This window comes from Salvia splendens, chromosome 21 (genome assembly GCF_004379255.2).
Source record: "Salvia splendens isolate huo1 chromosome 21, SspV2, whole genome shotgun sequence".
Classification (NCBI taxonomy): domain Eukaryota; kingdom Viridiplantae; phylum Streptophyta; class Magnoliopsida; order Lamiales; family Lamiaceae; genus Salvia; species Salvia splendens.
This window is the reverse complement of record NC_056052.1, coordinates 6,540,210-6,561,552: the sequence shown is the minus strand read 5'-3', so window position 1 is coordinate 6,561,552 and position 21,343 is coordinate 6,540,210. Positions and strand designations below refer to the sequence as shown.

The 21,343-nt window shown below is 38.5% G+C and overlaps 2 protein-coding genes across 4 annotated transcripts; one reads left to right on the top strand and one right to left on the bottom strand.

Annotated features, from left to right (window-relative positions):
* The first annotated feature begins 9,282 nt into the window (after positions 1-9,282).
* LOC121784986 (heat shock 70 kDa protein 17-like) lies at positions 9,283-15,205 on the top strand. Its single transcript, XM_042183296.1, has 14 exons — positions 9,283-10,093; positions 10,745-10,977; positions 11,076-11,235; positions 11,510-11,755; positions 11,844-11,980; positions 12,071-12,410; positions 12,491-12,652; positions 13,155-13,226; positions 13,342-13,442; positions 13,522-13,591; positions 14,079-14,135; positions 14,247-14,308; positions 14,488-14,560; positions 14,750-15,205. Exons 1-14 carry the CDS (start codon positions 9,323-9,325, stop codon positions 14,942-14,944), a joined length of 2,679 nt encoding a protein of 892 aa, XP_042039230.1. The 5' UTR covers positions 9,283-9,322; the 3' UTR covers positions 14,945-15,205.
* A 509-nt stretch (positions 15,206-15,714) lies between these two features.
* Positions 15,715-18,609, bottom strand: LOC121785581 (UDP-arabinose 4-epimerase 1-like). 3 transcript variants are annotated; one of them, XM_042184055.1, is made up of 10 exons: positions 18,494-18,609; positions 17,649-17,808; positions 17,447-17,560; positions 17,243-17,350; positions 17,064-17,155; positions 16,850-16,991; positions 16,685-16,779; positions 16,480-16,609; positions 16,256-16,400; positions 15,715-16,168 (listed from the first exon to the last, which is right to left on the bottom strand). In XM_042184055.1, the coding sequence occupies exons 2-10, from the start codon at positions 17,802-17,804 to the stop codon at positions 15,945-15,947; spliced, it is 1,206 nt and encodes a 401-aa protein (XP_042039989.1). In that variant the 5' UTR covers positions 17,805-17,808; positions 18,494-18,609; the 3' UTR covers positions 15,715-15,944. The 3 variants fall into 3 exon arrangements, with proteins under 3 accessions (XP_042039989.1, XP_042039988.1, XP_042039987.1); XM_042184054.1 differs by lacking the exon at positions 18,494-18,609 and adding an exon at positions 18,299-18,374; XM_042184053.1 differs by lacking the exon at positions 18,494-18,609 and adding an exon at positions 18,114-18,290.
* Between the last annotated feature and the right edge of the window lie 2,734 nt (positions 18,610-21,343).

Here is a 21,343-nt window from a genome sequence, read left to right as displayed (position 1 = left end):
TTACAATTTACAAAATGCAAAAAAAAAAAAAAAAAAAAAATCGGATAAACCGCCGAACCGCCGAACCGCCGAACCGGCCCGGAACCGGGTAACAACCGACGGTTAGGCCGGTTCAAGTGAACCGGCGGTTCACGGTTCATAAACCGGAACCGTGCAGTCTTCGACGGGCCGGTTCCGGTTCCAACAAATCTTGAACCGGAACCGCCGGTTCCGAACCGTGAACCGGCGGTTCACGAACCGTGGTGACGTCTATTCACGTGTTTTGTTATCCCCTTTAGTATTCAAAAATCATTCTAAAAACAATTTTTATTTCAATATCGACAACTACTACACTTGAAGATGTGATATTGCAGCAATTGAGATGTTGTTAGGTTAATTTAATTAATCGTGAGTGCATTTTTTTATATTGAATTATTGACTCTAAATTACACCTCACTCATATGTAAAAAATATTGGCTGATAGGTGTTCAAGAGACATTAGGGTTTGTGAATGTGCTGTGTGATTTATTTACGTTCAGTCCAATCCTCTTATAGAGGTGTGTTACATGTATACAAGGAAAGTATACCAATCTATTCTAGGTGAGTATAACCTATACAATGTACAAATCAATTACATATCCATATGATTATTCTCATCCTTCTTCTGATCTTCTTTCCTTATTCTGACACTCCCCCTCAAGTTGAGTAACAATATATCTGATATTCAACTTGTCCAAGACTTCACTAGACATCTTCGCATTCACAGCTTTTGTTAGGATATCCGCCAGTTGTTCCTCTGAACGGACGAAAGGCAGTCCAATGATTCTCCCTTCTAACTTCTCCTTGATGAAATGTCTATCAACCTCGACATGCTTCGTCCGATCACGATGGACTGGGTTCTCTGAAATGCTGATGGCCGCTTTATTGTCACGATACAACATGCTCTTCTCTGTAGGTGGAAATCCGATTTCTGTTAACAATCTTCTCAGCCAAAGAATTTCGGTTATTCCACTCTTGATTACTCGGAACTCAGCTTCAGCACTTGATATGGCTACAACCTTCTGCTTCTTGCTACGCCATGTTATAAGATTTCCTCCAACAAAGGTGAAATATCCAGCTGTAGACCTTCTATCATTTGGATTACTTGCCCAATCTGCATCTGTATATCCATGTACCTTCAAGTGGCTTCCTTTTCTGAGTAGGATTCCAAGTCCTAAGGTTCCCTTAAGGTATCTCACTACTCGCAGTGCAGCATCCATGTGTTCTTCTTGAGGCTGATGCATGAATTGGCTTATTGCCCCTACAACATAGGCAATATCTGGCCTTGCATTTGAGAGATAAATTAGTTTCCCCACCAAACGCTGATACTTCTCTCTGTCTGTCATTCTTGTCCCTTCTTCCCTTTTTAGTCCATGGTTTACCATCATGGGCGTGTCTGTTGGTTTGCACTCCAGCAATCCTGTCTCAGCCAGAAGATCTAGGATGTACTTTTTCTGGCGTAGGAATATCCCTGTCTCGGACCTCAACACCTCAATCCCAAGATAGTACTTCAAATTTCCAAGATCTTTCATCTCGAATTCTTTGAACAAGATCATATCATCTACATAAATGACGAGACACGTTACCTTACCCCCTTTTCTCTTCAGAAATAAGGTATGGTCGGAATTACTCTGGTTGTATCCATGTTTCTGCATAACCTGGGTAAATCTTCCAAACCACACTCTAGGTTACTGCTTCAGGCCATACATAGTCTTCCGTAGTCGACATGCCTCCATCGGTCCAAACCCATCTGTATATCCTGGAGGTGCTTGCATGTATACTTCTTCTTCTTTCTTCAATTCACCATGTAGAAAGACGTTGGTTACATCGAATTGATGGAGAGGCCAGTCCAAATTAGCTGCAATAGAGAGAAGGACTCTTACAATACTCATCTTTGCAACTGGGAATAATGTCTCTTAGCCACCAGTCTAGCTTTGTACCTTTCAATAGACCCATCTGCTCGTCTCTTAATGGTGAACACCCATCGGTATCCTACAGTGCTTTTTCCGTTAGGTAGAATACACTTCTCCCAAGTGTTGTTTCTAATGAGCGCATCCATCTCCTTCTTCATGACTTCCCTCCAATGTTTGTGTTTCATTGCCTCTTCAACTGAGCCAGGTATCTCATCTTCATAGATAGCTGCCTCGAAAACTCTTGCCATCTCCGTCATGTGGCTTTTTACACAGTTGGCTACTGAGTATCGCGCCTTTCTGGCTTTCCAATCCGGAGAGTATCGCTTTGGTGGAACACCTCGAGTACTTCTCTCGGGCAAAGTATACTGCCCAGTGTCACTGTCAACCTCAACAGATTCAATCACCTTCACTTGCATCGTTTCCTTGTCACCATGGTTAGCTTCAATTGCTATCGAGGCATCATCAGAGTTTCTTACCTCTTGGACATCAGAAGAAGATGAGTCTTGCTGGCCATCGACACCAAGTTCTACGGACACTCCTTGTGTGTTTGAAACTTGCTCGGTGGTACCACTAACATCTTTTGTTAGTTCCACAGTTGGTACAGGACTTGGCATAGGAACATGTGACCAACTTAGCGGGTCATCAACCTTATCGGTTGTTTCTTTCTCCCCCTAACAGCTAAGTTGGTGATAAAAGAATTCATTTTCTAAAAAATCACAATTCATTGTAGTGAACATGCGTTTAGTTTTAGGGTCATAGCAGCGATAACCCTTTTTATTTACCCTATACCCAACAAAGATGCATTTGATAGCGCATGGAGACAATTTGGAACGTTCGTGTTTAGAGATATGAACAAAGACGGAACTTCCAAAGATTCGGGGATCAAGAGTGAGTGGAAATGGTATTTTACACTGAGTGGATAGGACTTGAATACGGCTTTCAAGTTTCAGGCTTTTAGTTGGCAGACGATTGAGGACATAAGCAGATGTGGCTATAGCTTCGGGCCAAAAGGTTTTTGGAACAGCTGATTCAATAAGAAATGCTCTAGTCATGTCAAGCAAAGTTCTATTTTTGCATTCAGCTACCCCATTTTGTTCTGGTGTATGCAGACATGTGGTTTGATGGACAAGACCTTGATTGGAACAGAAATTTTTCATGTTAGAATTAACATACTCTCCCACATTGTCTGTCCTAAGTGTTTGGATTTTCCGGCTATATTGTGTTTCAACAAGTGTATAAAACATGGAGAATTTTTCAAAAACCTCATATTTCGATTTAAGTAAATAAACCCACGTCATACGAGAAAAATCACCAATAAATAATAAAAAATACATAAAACCACCCCGCCAACAACCGGGGCAGGTCCCCAAACATCGGAATGAACTAGAGAAAAAGCATTGTTCACAATAGTGTTATTCAGTTTGTAAGGCTGTCTATGACTCTTAGCTAAAAAACATGTGTCACATTTAAATCATGAACCTTTGCAAAATTGGGAAAAAGAATCTTTAAATAACCCATAGATGGGTGTCCTAAACGGCTATGCCATAACCAAGCCTGTATGTCCGTGGAACCGTGACTCAGCAACACAGTACCTTGTTGAGCTATCTCATCCACGTAGTAGAGTCCCGTTTCACTCAGTGCCAAGCCCAACAATCATCTTCGTCCTGATATCCCGCAACATACAAAAGTCGGGTTGCATTAGTAACGTGCAGTTCAAATCTCTCGTCACATGACTGATGGATAAGAGTTTATTGGCAAAGGATGGCACATATAAACAATTATTGAGCTTTAGAGTATGCGAAATTTTAATTGTGCCTGATCCCTCAACTGGGGATAATTCCCCATTCGCAGCTTGAAATACTATTTCTTGGTTTGGTCATCTCAGAAAAATTAGAAATATCATACGACAAAGTATTTGTCGCGCCACATTAAAAAAATCCAGTCTTTATCCTTATAAGCTGTATTAGACACACTGCATGCAATATGTAAATTCCCGAGGATATGAAACCTATTTTTGCAATTAATAAAAGGTCAATCTCAATTTCTCCTAACTTCTGGGGTAAGATTTCATATTTTCTATTATTGGAGGATTGACTGGCAAGAGCATGGGGTATTGTTTTGCAATTTTGAGGAACTAAGGGGAGCATAATATAATTTTGGCAATATATGGGGGTAAAACAAGAGATATCAATTTTTGAGGGATTTAAGTTAAATTCCTCAATACCTTTCGCTGCCCTAGCCGCCACAATCTCCTCCCCTACGATGAACCACTCTCTGTCGTCCTCTCTCCCTGTCACTGGTTCGCCGGCGTTGCTCGCCGATTTCCCGGTGCTGGCAGCCCAGTCGCCAACCACGGCTGCTGCTCTTGCTCCTCCTCCTCAGTTCATCCGGTTCTTGGCCCTGTTCTTTTTCATTTCATCCCACCACTTTGGAAATCTGACCAACAGATAACATGTCTCCTTGGTGTGCCGTTTACCTCCACAGTGGGAGCAAGTCAATCGGCTCTTATCCTCGTCATTCCGTCGATTTCCTCCCCGGTTTGGCGCGTGCCCAGGATAGCTACCGGAGCTCCGTTCGTGGACGGCGAGACCAGTACTGATTCCGCCTTGAGGTTGCTCCGTCACTTTGATGGGTGTCGATTTCAAGACCTCATCGTTGGCGGCGTCCAGTCGTATTATCCCGTAGGCACTCCTCACCGAGAGTAGTAGATTTAGCTTGTGGATTTCCCTCTTTGTCGCCTCATACTTGTCATCGAGGGCAATAAGGAATTGAAACAACCGTGTTTCTTGTATCGCTCTGTTGTGTCTTGTGATATCGCCTGGACTTTCCATTGGATTTGGAGCTAGTCGATATATCGTGATCCATATGTTTTGGAATTAAGTCCACAATTGCTCTAATATCCTCCCTCCTTGGTTTGTTGTGTTTGCTCTTCTACTCAAATCATATATTTGGAAGGAATCTCCTCCGCTGCCATACGTCACGGCTAGTGCATCCCATAGCTCTCTTGCAGTCGTGTATTGGGACACCTCGTTGACGAGATTGTGATCTATATTATTTATGATCCAGTTGAAGACGCAATGATCCGCCTGCTGCCATGCCTCGAACTTTGGATCGGTGGGTGAATGTGGCTCTGTTTTTCCAGAGATGTGAGAATTGAGCCCCTTCCCACCAATCCCTCTTGTCATTAGGTTGGCCCAGAGAAGGTAGTTGTTATCTCCGAGTTTCGTTTGAACGATAACTTCTCCGAATGACTCTGGTTTCGCCACAGGGTTTGGTCGTGGGGCTAATCCTTGGTCTGCCTGGCTGTTCCTAAAGCTTTGACACAAGAAATTTACGAATTGTGTCGCAAATTCGTCTGAAAAATTCATTAGGGGCTTGTTGTCTGACATGTTCTCTTTCCTTCTTTGGCAGGTCACTCCTTGCTCCTAGCCTTTGGGCTGAGAAACATGTATTGGGCAGTGATGAGATTTTTCCTGAACCCTAGATCAATTCCTGATCTGATACCATATTGTCCGAGAGGTGTTCAAGAGACATTAGGGTTTGTGAATGTGTTGGGTGATTTATTCACGTTCAGTCCAATCCTCTTATAGAAGTGTGTTACATGTATACAAGGAAAGTATACCAATCTATTCTAGGCGAGTATAACCTATTCAATGTACAAATCAATTACATACCCCTATGATTATTCTCATCCTTTTTCTGATCTTCTTTCCTTATTCTGACAAAAAATACTTATTAAAATTATAGGAGTACCATGATTCATGAGAATTGCAAAGAATATTACTAAAAATATGATCATATTAGCCACTTTAATTTAAATAAGTGATAAATGGTCGGTTACTCAAACTACATATCTTTAAAATTTAAATAATACAATTAATAGTCCAATTATAAAATTATTATTCTATTTCTTTAAGCAGGATAAACGTGCACATAAATATGCACTTTGCAGATGCTTCACTTCATTCATGTGACATGCTTTACTGTCAGCAAAGGTAAAATATATTTACTGTTCTCAGTTCTCACAATTTCACATGATATTTTCATGGATACTGATACGAGCATATTCCTAGATACTGATACGAGCATATTCCTAGGATTATCCCCATATCTATATTATTTAGTTAGTTATTTATTTACCATATCTTTTCATATTTATTAGGATTATTTTCTTGTTCCTTAAGTTAGGGTATCCACTATTATAAATAGTGGACATTGTTATTCATTTCGATCAATCAAGAAATATCAATTATCCTTCTATTTTATTTTCACACTCTCTTCTATTTTTCATCGTGCACAACGCACAAACCCTAATTTTTGACGCCGGATTGATCGACGGGCAAAAGCTCCCGCGATGTTTGACGCGGAATGTATCGTTGAGGAACTTCTTCCTTAACAATTGGTGCTTTCATTTCGTGCTCATCCTCCATCTTCAATCATCTTCATCCATGAATCCCAATGAGGAAATCATTTTATCTTCACTATGTGACCGGATAATGGCTTTCTGCAACAGATTAAACAAGAGATTGGACAAGCTTGATGAACAGCAACACGCCCATCATCAATACAACCTCCCTGAGCCTGTGCAGCCATTCCATCCCTACCCGCAACCACCGCTGCCTTACACGTTGCCGCGGGCAAACCCAAATTCTTGTTAGGACCCACCATGGGCGCATCTGCTCACTGCGCCGCTGCAATATCAGGCACCGTGGCAAACAACAGTTAAACCCCACTTCGACAACCAGCCACAACCCTACTTCCACAACACTGACCCATACAGGCAGCCGACGTCCCAGACCTACACCGATCCATGGCAGCAGGAGCAGCTCGTCTACAGACCGCCGCCGCAGTACTACTTCCACACTCAGCCACCGCCGTCACACGACTACCACCAGCCGCCACAACTTTCCTCCCAGCAGCCGCTGCTAACAGCAGCCCTACCCCACCAAAATTACCCGAAGGTGCCTCCTCCAAAAACCTACCAGCCGCCGCCACCGTCGCCGTTGATTCCTAATTGTGATCGAGTTGAGGAAGGCTTTGCTGATTCTACCAAGAAGATTCTCGATTCTTCTGTTGGTTTTGGTGGAGTTGAAAAGGTTGAGAAGATGGAGAAGTCTAGTCCGGATTCCGCATGCAAAGAGAACCCAGTTCAAGGTTGCATCGAGATTCAGTGCTCGCGACAATTGAATGCTTCTCGAATCAAAATTCTCCAAGTCCAGATTGGTTTGGGTAGTTCCATTGTGGACAACGCATCACTGAAATTATTGAGTGATTCATCCCATGTCAGGGTTGTCGCAAGTATGAATCATCGATCAACATCGCTCGATGCACGATTAATCCCTCCGCAAAACAACACGCCGTGTTTGGGCATTCATAGACGCCTTGACAAGCTCCAAATTGATCGATTACTTAATTGAGTTCAAATTGAGGAGGAAGAGGCATTGTTGGATGGCGATAGAGATGATGGATCGAAGCTCCTATGCGTCATGGACTTTGATAATTCTCCACTTGGTTATATTTCAACTATATGGAAAAACAGTGAATGGCGAGGGTGCATAGGGGACTTGCCTGAGTCAAATGGATATTTATATGTTGAGTCCAATGGTGGAATGAATCAACATAGCATATCGATTGGGATTGTTGTGGCTATGGCTGCCTACACCAATGCAATTCTAGCCCATTTTGTGAAGTCGGTGGAGCACGATGTTCTTGCTAAGCTGCTTGATGAGAGGATCATAGATGTTCGCCATGCTTCGTGGTTTCCACCTTTAGGACAAGGTGAATTTTAAGCGTGGGGGGGTTGATACGAGCATATTCCTAGGATTATCCCCATATATATATTATTTAGTTAGTTATTGATTTACCATATCTTTTCATATTTATTAGGATTATTTTCTTGTTCTTTAAGTTAGGGTATCCACTTTTATAAATAGTGGACATTGTTATTCATTTGGATCATTCAAGAAATATCAAATTACCTTATTTTCATTTTATCGTATTTTACTTTCTTTTGCAATCGATTTGATCGACGGGCAAAGCTCGTCGATCATTCAAGAAATATCAAATTACCTTATTTTCATTTTATCGTATTTTACTTTCTTTTGCAATCGATTTGATCGACGGGCAAAGCTCCCGCGATTACCATTTATCCCTCTGCCGATCGCCTTTGCGACGCCGAAAACTTGTTAAGAGAAATCATCTCTTAACAGATACCTTAACATTTACTACTATTTCAAAATTGAATATCATTACTACTATTTCAAAATTGAATATCAGTAATAATTGGAAGAACACATTTTCAATATGCAGATTCATGGAAGATCACATTTTCAATGTGAAGAATTCCATACATATATCATTTCAAATTCATCTCTAAATATTGAAATTTATCTTGCAATTTAGTTTGGTATGAATCTACAATTATTAAAAAAAGGCATACCAAAGATTCAATCGAATCATATTCAAATTTCTTTTGCACGAATCTATTGAGTACAGAACAAGTACAACTAAATACAACTTCGTTTGTCCACAAATAAACGTCTTATTTTGCTATTTTTGTCCATCCACCAATAAATGTCCCATTTGCTTTTTTACTACTTTCGGTAATAGACTCCACATTCCACTAATATTTTTTTCACTCACATTTCACTAGGGGCGGACGCAGAAATAAATAACGATAAAGGTTGTGATTTCTAAATTTTAATTTAAAGTATATATTTTAGCATTTTAGATTATTTTTAAGGGCTTTTACATAATAATTGGCTTTAAATTTGGATAAATTATAAAAATTTATAAAAGAAAAAAACTTAAAATACAATTTTATTAAGGGCTTTAGCCCTACCTTATACATGGATCTGCCCCTGCATTTCACTATAAAATTAATATATAAAAGTAGAACTCATCTTCCACTAATCTTTTTCACTCATTTTGTATTATAAAACCCGTGCACAGTCAAACTTGGCCTTGTATTGGTGGACGGAGGAAGAAATAAACCCTATCCATATCACGATTGATCATCCATGAAGTATATTTAAGCCCAAGTTTAATCGTCTAATAATAATGGGCCGGGCTATTATTTAGTGGCCCAATGACTTAATCCATCTTAAAAATTGGGTATAGCGGGCTCATTGACCCGACCCACCCTCCCGCGAAGTCTCGAACCCATTATCACGGCTGCACTGCACACGTTAGTTTGCACTCGGAAACTTTGACAACACCATTCACAACACATCCGGCTACTCACATCCTGCCACGTGTAATTTAATCTACGTGTAATATCTTGATTCGTTGTATGTCCCTGCTCTTTCCACGTGGACTTTAACTCCTTTACAAAAACCCCTTCCCCCAAAATCTCCATTTGATGCAACGGTGAGCTCGAAACTTCCACAACAATGGCGACGCCAAATTCACTGCACGCGCTGCTCTTTCTCTCGCTCTTCCTCCTGCATTCCTTCACCACCGAATCTGCTGTCGCGAGCATAGATCTCGGCTCCGAATGGCTCAAAGTCGCCGTAGTCAACCTCAAGCCTGGCCAGGCGCCGATCTCCGTCGCCATCAACGAGATGTCGAAGCGGAAGACGCCGTCGCTCATCAGTTTCCACGCTGACTCGCGCTTGATCGGCGAGGAATCAGCGAATCTCCTCGCGCGTTACCCTACTAAGGTGTTCTCCCATATCTCCTCGCTCGTCGCTAAACCCTACAGTTTCGCCCACGATTTCCTCAGTAAACTGTATCTGAGCTACGAGATCGCGCCCGAGGACGCCCGGGGCGTGGCGGTTTTCAAGGCCGAGGCTGGGGATAGCGGGAATTTCACGGCCGAGGAGATGGTGGGGATGGTGCTCAAGTACGCGGCGGGGCTAGCGGAGACTCACGCCAGGACGAGTGTGAAGGATGTCGTGATCACGGTGCCGCCGTTCACGGGAGTGGCTGAGAGAAAGGGGTTGTTGGCTGCGGCGGATTTGGCTGGGTTGAATGTACTGGCTTTGGTAAATGAGCACTCTGGAGCAGCTTTGCAATACGGTATTGATAAGGATTTCTCGAATGGATCAAGGCATGTGGTGTTTTATGACATGGGGGCTAGCAGTACTTATGCCGCATTGGTGTATTTTTCTGCTTATAATGCTAAGGAGTCGGGGAAGACAGTGTCAATTAATCAATTTCAGGTAACTTTTTCTTCTGAATAGTATCATATTTGAATTGTTTCATTTCCTTTCGACAATTGAGGTGTAGCATTTGAGGTAGGTGTTTCAATAGATTGAATCTGTTGAACGTACTAATGATGTTCAGGCTTGTTTGAATATGATCGGTTTCTACAAGTTGTTTTGATTAGTTTTCCTTGGCGTTCTGATTCTCTTGTATAAACAAAGTAACAAAGGCGAGTTTTCCTTGGCGTTTCGGTTCACTTGTATATACTTTTGGGCTAGCTGGGAGTATCTTGTAGGGAATTAGGATGAGGTGTTGAACTTTTACAAATGTCATTGAAATGTGTAGTCTTAAGCAATTACATATTTTTCTGTTCTAGTGGTTGTACTAATGATGATCTTGCTGGATTGCATAGCAGCTCTTGATTTTTTAGATGGTTCCTGTTAAAAGTATATCGAGTAGTTTGGGTTGCAATCTTGATGTCTAACACAGTAACACTGAAATCAACATTGGTTTGAGTCAATCTGATAAATGAAAAGGGTGCGTGTGCGTGAAATTATCATAAGTGGCCAAACTTTCCTTGCACGTGAGCCATTCTTTCCAAACATAATCATCATATTTTCTAATTTCAGTTTAGAGTTTGCCGTTTGACATTTGATAGTTATGACCAGGTGAAGGATGTCAAATGGGATGCAGAACTTGGAGGTCAGAATATGGAATTCAGGTTGGTGGAGTATTTTGCGGATGAGTTCAACAAACAACTTGGAAATGGGGTTGATATTAGGAAGTCGCCCAAGGCGATGGCCAAATTGAAGAAGCAGGTTAAGCGCACAAAAGAAATCTTGAGTGCCAATATGATGGCTCCGATATCTGTGGAATCTATTTACGATGATCGTGACTTCAGGTTAGCCCGAGAAACCAGAAAATTGCATTTCTGAAATAATCATTGATAGTTCACTTTTTAGTCCCCCGTTTTAACTTAGTGGAAATTAATTTTTCTAGGAGCTCAATTACTCGTGAAAAGTTTGAAGAGATATGTGGAGATCTTTGGGAAAAAGCCCTTCTTCCCATAAAAGAAGTTCTCAAGCATTCTGGAATGAGCACTGATGATTTGTATGCAGTGGAGTTGATTGGAGGTGCTACTCGGGTTCCGAAGTTGCAGGTACATCTGAATTTTAGAGCCACTATTTTAGGGTGTTGATGCAGTGGCTCGACTTTTCATGCTGTGTAGTGTTTCTTTCTTAGTTTCTGGAACATACCATGTTATGTCGTTCTATAAATAAGAACAGTTTTCAAGTTTGGCTACCACCACGCGTTGACTTACTCTTGGCTTAATGCCAGAGCCTCAGAACAAAACAACAGATTTCTGTTTTGAATCCCAGCTTCTCTCTTGGTATCAATGTATGGTTTGGGCTTGACAATGCTTTTCTCTACAGGCCAAGCTTCAGGAATTTCTTGGGAGGAAGCAGTTGGACAAACATCTGGATGCTGATGAGGCTATTGTTCTAGGTGCCTCACTACATGCTGCAAATTTAAGTGATGGAATCAAATTAAACCGCAAGCTGGGAATGGTTGATGGTTCTACTTATGGTTTTGTGTTGGAGTTGAAGGGTGAGGGTCTTTTGAAAGATGAAAACACCAGACAGCTGATTGTACCAAGAATGAAAAAGTTACCCAGCAAGGTAAGTAAATTACTTTTTGGATGCAGAAGTTTGATGTATCTCTTTCCATCATATTATTTTATGTATCTTCTCTTTTACTTTACTACAGATGTTCAGATCTGTTGTTCACAACAAAGATTTTGAAGTTTCACTTGCTTATGAGAGTGAAGATCTGCTACCACCTGGTGTTACCTCTCTTATGTTTGCAGATTATGATATATTAGGTCTTGCCGATGCTAGTGAGAAGTAAGGATCATTTGAATCATAAGTCTGTTTTCATTCATCAGGTAACTGTATTTTGCCATGAGGTTTTCTCAATGCCCTTGTATGTTCCAGGTACTCATCAAGGAACCTTTCCTCCCCAATCAAGGCTAATTTACATTTCTCTCTGAGTAAAAGTGGTATATTTTATTTGGATCGAGCTGAGGCTGTTGTTGAGATAACAGAATGGGTGGAAGTCCCACGAAAGAATCTCTATGTGGACAACAACTCAACATCTACTTCTGCCAACACGACGGATGCTGAAGCTAAGAATATTTCAGAGGAGAGCACTGACAAGTTAGAGACGAATAATGGCGATATTACCAATTCTGATTCCAGTGCTAATGATTCTAGTAATGTTGATTTGGGTACTGAGAAGAAGCTAAAGAAAAGGACATTCAGAGTTCCCCTTAAGGTTTATAAAATAAATAATTATCAGTTGATAGTTAGTTCATTTCTTAGTGATGTTAAAGAATGTATGTGTGTTGCATGTAGGTTATTGAAAAGACAACAGGGGCTGGAATGCCTCTCTCGAAAGAATCTTACGCTGAGTCCAAACGCAAATTAGAAGTATTGGACAAGAAGGACGCAGAAAGGAGAAGAACAGCTGAATTGAAAAATAACCTTGAGGGCTATATCTATTCTACAAAGGACAAAGTAAGAAGCTTACTTTGCCTGTGCAGACTCTGAACATGCATGAAAAATCCCAGCGCATTGATCGTGCCTGTTACTATGTGATTACTTTATATGTTAACAGTATGGATACCATTAATTTTCATATCATAATAGTCTTTTAGATGTCATCTTAGGATAATCGACTCAAGGTCTTGTGTATATTCTCTCATTGACCTAGAATCGCAATATAACTGATGATATCAGCTAGCTTTGTACCATCAAAATCTCATATGCATGATGCCACTATTTTGACATTAGTTTTTTCCATAAGACTATTATCTTTTCTCACTTTCTAAAGCCCCATTCATTGCTACCCTGGCATCTCTCTGGCTCCGAGGTGGCTTTGCCCTTGTTTTAGTTATTGGGATCATTTAACTCTCTCAGTCTTATTATGATTTTGTTTACTGTTATTTTTAGCTTACTGTGATTCTATTTTTAAAATTTATTAAACTCACACATGCTTACTTGTGTGCTGATATACTAGCTTGAATCTGAAGAGTTCGAAAAAATATCGTCTGAGCAAGAGAGGAAATCTTTCATGGAAAAACTCAACGAGGTTTGCTATCGATCTCTCTCTCCGTGTACATGCGTGCATGCTCATTGTTCCATGGATTGGTCAACACTTTGTGGTATTTGGTTTAGATACTTGTTGATGCTATCCACTGATGCAGGTAGAGGAATGGCTGTATACTGATGGTGAAGATGCTTCTGCCTCTGAATTTCAAAAACATCTGGATTCATTGAAATCTATTGGAGACCCCATATTTTTCAGGTCTTCTTTAATTCCAATGATTCAGTAAATTTATTAATCTCATTGTCTAAGTTGGCCATAATGTCGTTATTTGTTGTAGGCATACTGAACTCACCGCACGTCCTGCTGCATTTGAACATGCACGGACGTATCTAACTGAAATAGACCAGGTAAAATAACTCTAGTTTTGTAAATTTTTGCTCACAGCTGGACATCACAAGAAAAGATGTGATTTAAGTGATCAAATGATGAGAAATTGATATATTTTCTCTACAACTTGGTTTGACTTGACTGTTGGAAACCTTGACAAGCTATGCGATGATTTGTCTTTCATGATATGTTTTTTCACTTGTATGTGCAATTATGCTTATGAACTGCATGAATCGAGTCAAATATTTGAAGAGGCTGAACTTGGGTTTAGTGAACTAAAGGGCTTTTTTTGTGGAAAATTACATTCATTTGCTCGAGTTTTGTTTGCTATCTTCGAGTAAAAGCTATGAAATTTTTTGTCAAGGTTTTACTTTGTAAGATTGTTCACTTGTTTCTAGACCAGGTTTTACTGTATACGTCATTATGGCTTGAATCTTTAGACACATGCTTGAATGTGTGTTATTAGACCAATCTCTGACTACATGTCTGTCACCCTAAACAAATCAGATTGTGCAAGGATGGGAGAAAAATAAGTCCTGGTTGCCAAGAGAGAGAATTGACGAGGTACTCTTAACCTTTTATCTAAAAAGAATGAATTATCTCATGCAGACACACAGTAGACGACTATAAATGTCATGATATGCAATCATCACCTTGACGTCTGCGGTTTTATAGGTCATACGTGAAGCTGATAAGTTAAAAACTTGGTTAAGTGACAACGAAGCTCTTCAGCAAAAGTAAGTTTTACACCTTCTTTCAACCTTGCTAGTACTATTTTACTAATGGACAAGGAGACCCTCTTTTCATTTTAAGAAAATATTGGTTTCTACTACAAAATATATATTAGAAGAAAAATATTTTTTGTTCTTTTTTGAAACTTTCCCATGTACGAAAGCATTAATGTAACCTCTAACAGGACCACTGCATTTAGCAAACCGGCTATCACATCCGAGGAAGTATACGACAAGATTTTAGATCTCCAAGACAAGGTACTTATGTTCATAATCTTTAGTCGTGCCTTGTTTGTTATTCTGGTTCCAAGCCAAGGGTTAGTGTTCGAAACTGAATGCGTACGATCATTTTTAATCCTTTCTACTTGCATACATTTTATAATACAGTATGAATATTTTATCTATTTACTCATTGATTTTTGTTTATGCTTGTCTTCTCATGTACAGGTTGGAAGTGTGAACAGAATCCCCAAGCCAAAACCTAAGGTTGAGAAAACCGTGAAAGTGGAGGCAGAGAAAGATAGCGATAAAGATAAAGCAAACAACACAGATTCTTCATCTGAAGAGACCCCATCTGCAGACGATCCAGCGACGAATGAACCAGAGGCTGAAGCTGCATCCAAAGGCCACGATGAGTTGTGATATCATTTAGGGTACACATACAAAACTGAAGGTGCCAATGCTCATCGATATGCAATACAAGGATAGATATAAATGCTGCTGATGATGATTAGAGGTAGGTACGAATAGGGAAAGCTTAGCGTTGAGCCATTGTTTGGATGGTGGGTTTTTTCTTGTGCCGCCGTGGATCGGATTATACTTATAATTGTATTACTAAGAAACTCACAAGAGAATTGTTATTGATGAGCCATTTTTGATTCACTCATATAATTTTGTTTTGTATGTGCTCGTCTTTGTTTAGTTAGGGGACATAGCCGTTCTATTGTTTGTGTGTGTAAGTTTCTGCTCTTTGTGCTTTGTGTAAATGGAATTGGAAGTCCATTTTGTATGATGTGTGCGATTGATTTGGTTATTTCAATCGGGCTAAGTATAAATGCCATTTTCTAACCCCACAGAAGAATAAATGCAATTATGTAGCCAATATATAATTTGCATTTTTTAATCTTATAAACAGATAAGAATGCAATTATAATTATCTCTTAATTATTTTGAAAATTAATTTTAGATTAAAGTTCAAAATTGGTTTTCCACATTTTCTAAAAGAACATTTTTTATCCTACATATTTAGGGGTGGCAAATCACGTGGGTTGGGTATATAGATATAAAGATTATTATAAAAGAAATCGGACGGGTTGGATCGTTATCGAGTCAACCTTATAAAGACTCGTCCCACTAAGGCCTAATCCGAACCCGACCTGTCAAGAGATTTACTGTAAGTGGCGCAAGACAAATGAGATGACAAAGTATTATATTTTGACATAAATGTCGAATGTATTTTAATATTACGACGATGCAGAATCTCAGCAACCTGTCCGGGACGTAAAATTCGACTAACAAGCCTTTGTTAGTATCAAATCTCCTCAAACTTGCATCACTACTAAATCTCCTCACTCTGTGACAGTTTTTGGCCTTTGCAATGTCCTCAGCAGGAAAAAAATCGCGATTTTGAAGAGCGCGAAGATCAATCATCATAGCCGTTGTGATGCGCCTTCTGCCAGCCCCAAGCAACGCTCAAACTCTGCTCCAGGTCCGTGTACTTAGCCGACCAGTTGAGCTCCCTCAAAATCTTTGAAGGGTCACTGTAAACCTCCGCATAGTCCCCTGGCCGCCGGCTAAGGTAATCCACCTTTATGCTCGCCCCAGTCGCCTTCTTGCACGCCTCCACGAATTCCTTCACTGAACTACCTGTTTTCACACAAACTCTTTTTAGTCCAATCCCCCAACTAATAGTACTACTACATGTTAGATGCTTTCTTGCAAGATATGACAGACCTTTTCCTGTTCCAACGTTGTAGATCCCGACTTTCCCAGGCCTCGAGTGGGCTAAGGCTTTCACATGCGCGTCTATCAAGTCAGTCACATCGATGTAGTCTCTTACGCAAGTCCCATCTCTAGTCTTGTAATCAGTCCCTCTCACCTACATTGTTACATACACGTTGATAAATGTGCGCGTTTTTCTTTTAACATGTACAGATTGTCTCGAGCAGTTATAGTACCTTGAGCCCGGGTATGATTCCCCTGGCTGCATCAAAGCAAGCCCCGGATATTCTCCCTTGCTCTCGTAGCTCGGGTCGTGGAGCTTCTCCAAGCCTTCCCTCGGGATCCGAGCCAATCACGTTAAAGTACCTGATGCAGAGACATGAGTGAAGTGATCAAATTTGACAGCAAATTTTTTCAAGAAAACATGACAAACACCAACACCTCAAGATCATGACAGCCATGTCCGTTGTCTTTGAGAAGTCGATGATTATGTCTTCCGCCATTTTCTTCGCCTTACCATACGGATTTATGGGGACCTGAAACTCAGCCACAGGTTAAAGAGCCATGATCCGAAAACCAAGTATCTCTTGATGCAAAAAAACTCACTTGTGGGGTGGTTTCTGTGATGGGCATCGTGTCGGGCTCTCCATAAGTCGCGCAAGTGCTTGAGTAGATCAATGTTTTCACACCACGAGCCGCCATTGCCTTCACAACCAGCAATGTATTTGATGTAATATTGTGGTAATACCTGCATATTTGGTCTTGAGAATCAACAAAGGATCGATCATACGAAGAATTTAAGCAGACGAGACAAGAACACCTTAGAGGTTCGGATGTGCTCTCGCCTACATAAGCAACAGCAGCAAAATGCATCACAGCATCAAAGGCATTCTCTGTAAATATTTTCTCTACCTGACATCAGACTTAAGGAAGAACTCAATGAACATGCTAAATAGTCGAAACACATGGTAAAATCGGAGAAACAGTAATCAGGGATACAGCTGCTGCATCTCCTAGATCAGCATGTATGAACTGAAGTCTCCCTGGCTCCGGATACAGCCCTTGGAGGACTCTAACGGCCCCCATGTTTCCACGAGAAAGATTGTCCTAACGAAAGATTCAGCGAAGAAAAAGTCACATAATCACACAATATTTGCAAGAATGAAACACAACACTTTTCTGATTGAAAAGTTGTTTAAGTACCACAATAGTCACACGATACGAATCTCTCAGAAGGCGAAGAACAGCATGGGAGCCGATGTAGCCTGCACCTCCCGTCACTAGGACATGTGTCACGCCTACCTCGTGCATAGAAAACTAAAGAGACATTCAAGAACAACAAACACAGTCTATTGTTTTCAACCATACAGATGAAACAGAAGCAAATTAGGCCAATTATATATACCTTTGCAGAGCCACTAATGCTAGAAGGGCGTTTAAACATGAAAATCAAAAGCGCGAAAACAACGCAAACAAAGAGGATCCTTCTCGTGAAGTTGCCCCGTCTCTTCATCTCTATGTAATCCATCCCTGCACTTGAACTCTGATCCTTCAGCAGCATAGCTCTGCACCACAAGAAACCAACAACGTCTAAAAATTGAAAAAAAATCTCATCTTTATCTATCCCAGAAGACAAATTAAACAGAACATCAACAAGAAATATACAGCAACAAGATGTCAAAGAAGCAAGAAAACCTCTTTTTTCTAAAATCAAGGCTACAATTCACAAATAAGCTAAAATAAACAAATGTATTGATTTTGTAATACTAATACTAATCAATTTAGGAAGAAAAATTGCACATTCATATTTGAAGAAGCAATCAACAGAATCATATTACATAAAACAGCAATCTCCAAGTATAGTAATTACATTAGCACATTAAAGAAATCAAATCCACGTGATCAATCAATAGTGATGAAAAATCATATAGTGAGCAACAGATTTTTCCACATATTCTCAACTGAAAATGGTCATTGAGAGAGAGGAAGGTGAAATAATCAACTCTCAAAAATCAAAAATCAAGACTTTTTTTAGAAGAATAATCAACTCTCAACCTAATTAAATATCAAGGTGAAATAATTAAAATCTTTTGACTTTAAGCTTGTTTGCCAAACTCTCGAACAATAACCATGCAAATCAATAAAATAAATAAAAACTAGCTCAAAGCATTAATTTCAAAGTTAAATTGGTATTAATGAGAAGGTTGGTAAATGAAAAAGACTGGATTTTTTTAATGAATAATGACTTACCAGAAAGATGAAGAAAAAGAAGAAGAAGATCCATTGAGGAAAAGTAACTGAAGTTTACACAAACATAATTAAAAACGGCAAGTGTGTGTGTGTGTGTGTGAGTGAGAGAGAAAGAGGGAATGAGATAACTGTGACGAAAGAGGAAAGATGAGAATAGCAACAAGCGGCGATGAAGAAAGCCATGAAATGAGGAGGAATTAAACGTATATTCACAGCGATAAAAATGCATTTGAACCATGCATTGACGTTTTAGTCTGTGTGTGTCTTTGTGCGTGAGAGAGAAAGAGAGAGTCTTCTTTCTTGTAAAAATTGGACTTGGCCATGACCAAAAATTATTTAAACAGCATAATTATGATGTCATTAATTCGCCAAAAGTTTAAACGTTTGAAAAATTAAAATGGTTATACATTACACATAAAGACATGAATTTTAATTTTTGTGCAAAAATTAGAATCAGGACAAATTTCGTATATTTAAACAAAATTATATGAGTCATTCGATGTTATGACTCATTATCATATGATTATTCATTGAAAATAATATTATGAGATTCAATCCCATAAATTAAATATAATACTCCACTAAATAAATATTCAATCATAAGATATAATCTTTTAAACCGAACTTCTTTGTACGTTAATATAACATCACTAGAAGAACTTATGTATACTTTTTAAGATTTCTTGGACCAAAATAACTATAAGAGCATTTTTTTTGTCTTTTTCATTAGAAAGAGAACCGTCATTTCGAATTCACTCACTTATGGTGTATTTCCCCAAGAGAGAACTGTCACTTTGGTTCATTTATTTTCGTTAATGTATGTATCGCAACAAAATAACCCTTATAATTTGAAGGGTATTTTGGTTCAAAATAATATTAAAGTCCTTTCAAACTATTATATCAATGTCTAAGGATGTTCAAACTATTATATCAATGTCTAGGACGTATGTGATATTTAAAAAAAAATAAGAACTATAAACGATAGTTCTCTAACTTCAGTCTATTCTTCTTTTTATGTCCAATCACTATTGAAAGATAACTAAAAGGGTTAAGTGATAGAATAGTATAGGTGCCAAAATTAATTAATAATAGCTGTATAAATGAATAGAAAAGCTTTTCTATGACAAAACTATTCCACGAATGGATATGCTACGTGAATATAACATGTGTATTAGAAGAAATAAACGTGAAGCTGGGGTATAAGGCAAGTTGAATAACTTTAGATAACGACTAAAATTAAATATAATATTTAAAGTAATAATAGTAGTATTAATTAATTTCCTAGCAAAGTCGTTGCGATTTTTCTCATAAACGATTATTAATGAGATAGTACTCTTATAACTTTTTTCACTATTATTTCCAAAAGAGGTCGTTATGGTGTATAAAAAAATTAATTCCCAAATACAAAGAGAAAATAATACTTTAGTCGTATATATCTCTTACCAAATATAATCAATCATAGAACATGTGTTACTACTTACTAGAGCTTCTTTACAATTATAGACCGTCTCAGTTAAAGATTGGGTCGCTAATAAGGTGATGGGAGAAAGTAAAATCGTTAAAAAAATTTACTTTAAAATTCTTTTATAGATATTTCCATGCAATAATCTATTTATATAAAAGAACAATTTCGGCCCAAAGAATTAGTGCGGTCAATCATGATATTTACAAAATAAGACCTCATAAATTTAAGTATTTAACTTAAGTTGAAATTCAAAATAAATTTAAGTCAACCAAAAAGAAGAACACTAGTAGTATTTGTTATTAACTTTGAATATTTTTTCATTTTTCTATTAAACTTTATTTTTAAAATTAAATATACAAACTTTACATTCTTATATTTTTTCCCCCAAATTCATTTTTCTATAAATTAAAGCTAACATGTCCATCAGAAATGTTAGGGTGGAAAAAACGATGATCATTAAAACAACTTCATTTTAATAGGTGAACTTTTGAAATTTTCATATTTTTTCTTGAACTTTTGAGATTTTTTTTTAATTTTTTCAAACGGAAAATGTTTTCCAAATACACAAGAGTTATATAAAAAAGCTAAATCAATTATACAGTTTCAAAAAGAGCCAAATTAGTGCAATGCAAAAAAGAATAAAAAATCCCAAAGTTAATACGTATAAATTCAAAAATAATAGTACGAGTACTATTTAAGTTCGTTTAGAGAAAAAATAAAAAATTATCTAAACTTCGAGTAATTATTGACAAATAACCCGAAAGATTGTCTTCTCATGTTTCACCACGTAAATGGTAGTACTAGTAATACTTATGATATATAGTCCACATCAATTTAATTTGATCGAAAATATTCGTCACGTAAAGAATAAAAAATCTCAAAAAATCTTGAAAATTCGACAGATAACCCAAATAGTATACTAATACTCCAACTAAGTTAATTCAAAACTTTTAGACATAGATATTAAGAAATTGTGTAAAAAAATAGGAGGGAAAAATAGAAAAGATAAAAAGAGAGTAAAGTAGCTGATGAATAAAGTAAAAGTAATTGAATATTTTGTTTTTGGATAAATTGTCTGTAAAGTCATGAACTTTTAAAATAGTTTGATTTTTCCCGTGAACTTTAAATGTCGTATGAAAAGTCATGAACTTTACCGGACTGTGTAAATTTCTCATCTAACCCAACCTGACCAGATAGATTTCCGATACAATTACTTTTCCTACGTGGCGCGCCGGAGGAGTGACATGGCAAAACTCTACTAATTCTGATTGTTTCTTTTCTATCTTTGCAATCTTTGACTCTGGACTTATCACAAAAATACAAGTAGAACAAATGAAAACATACAAATCGAATTCAGCATACAAATCAACATAAACATACAAATC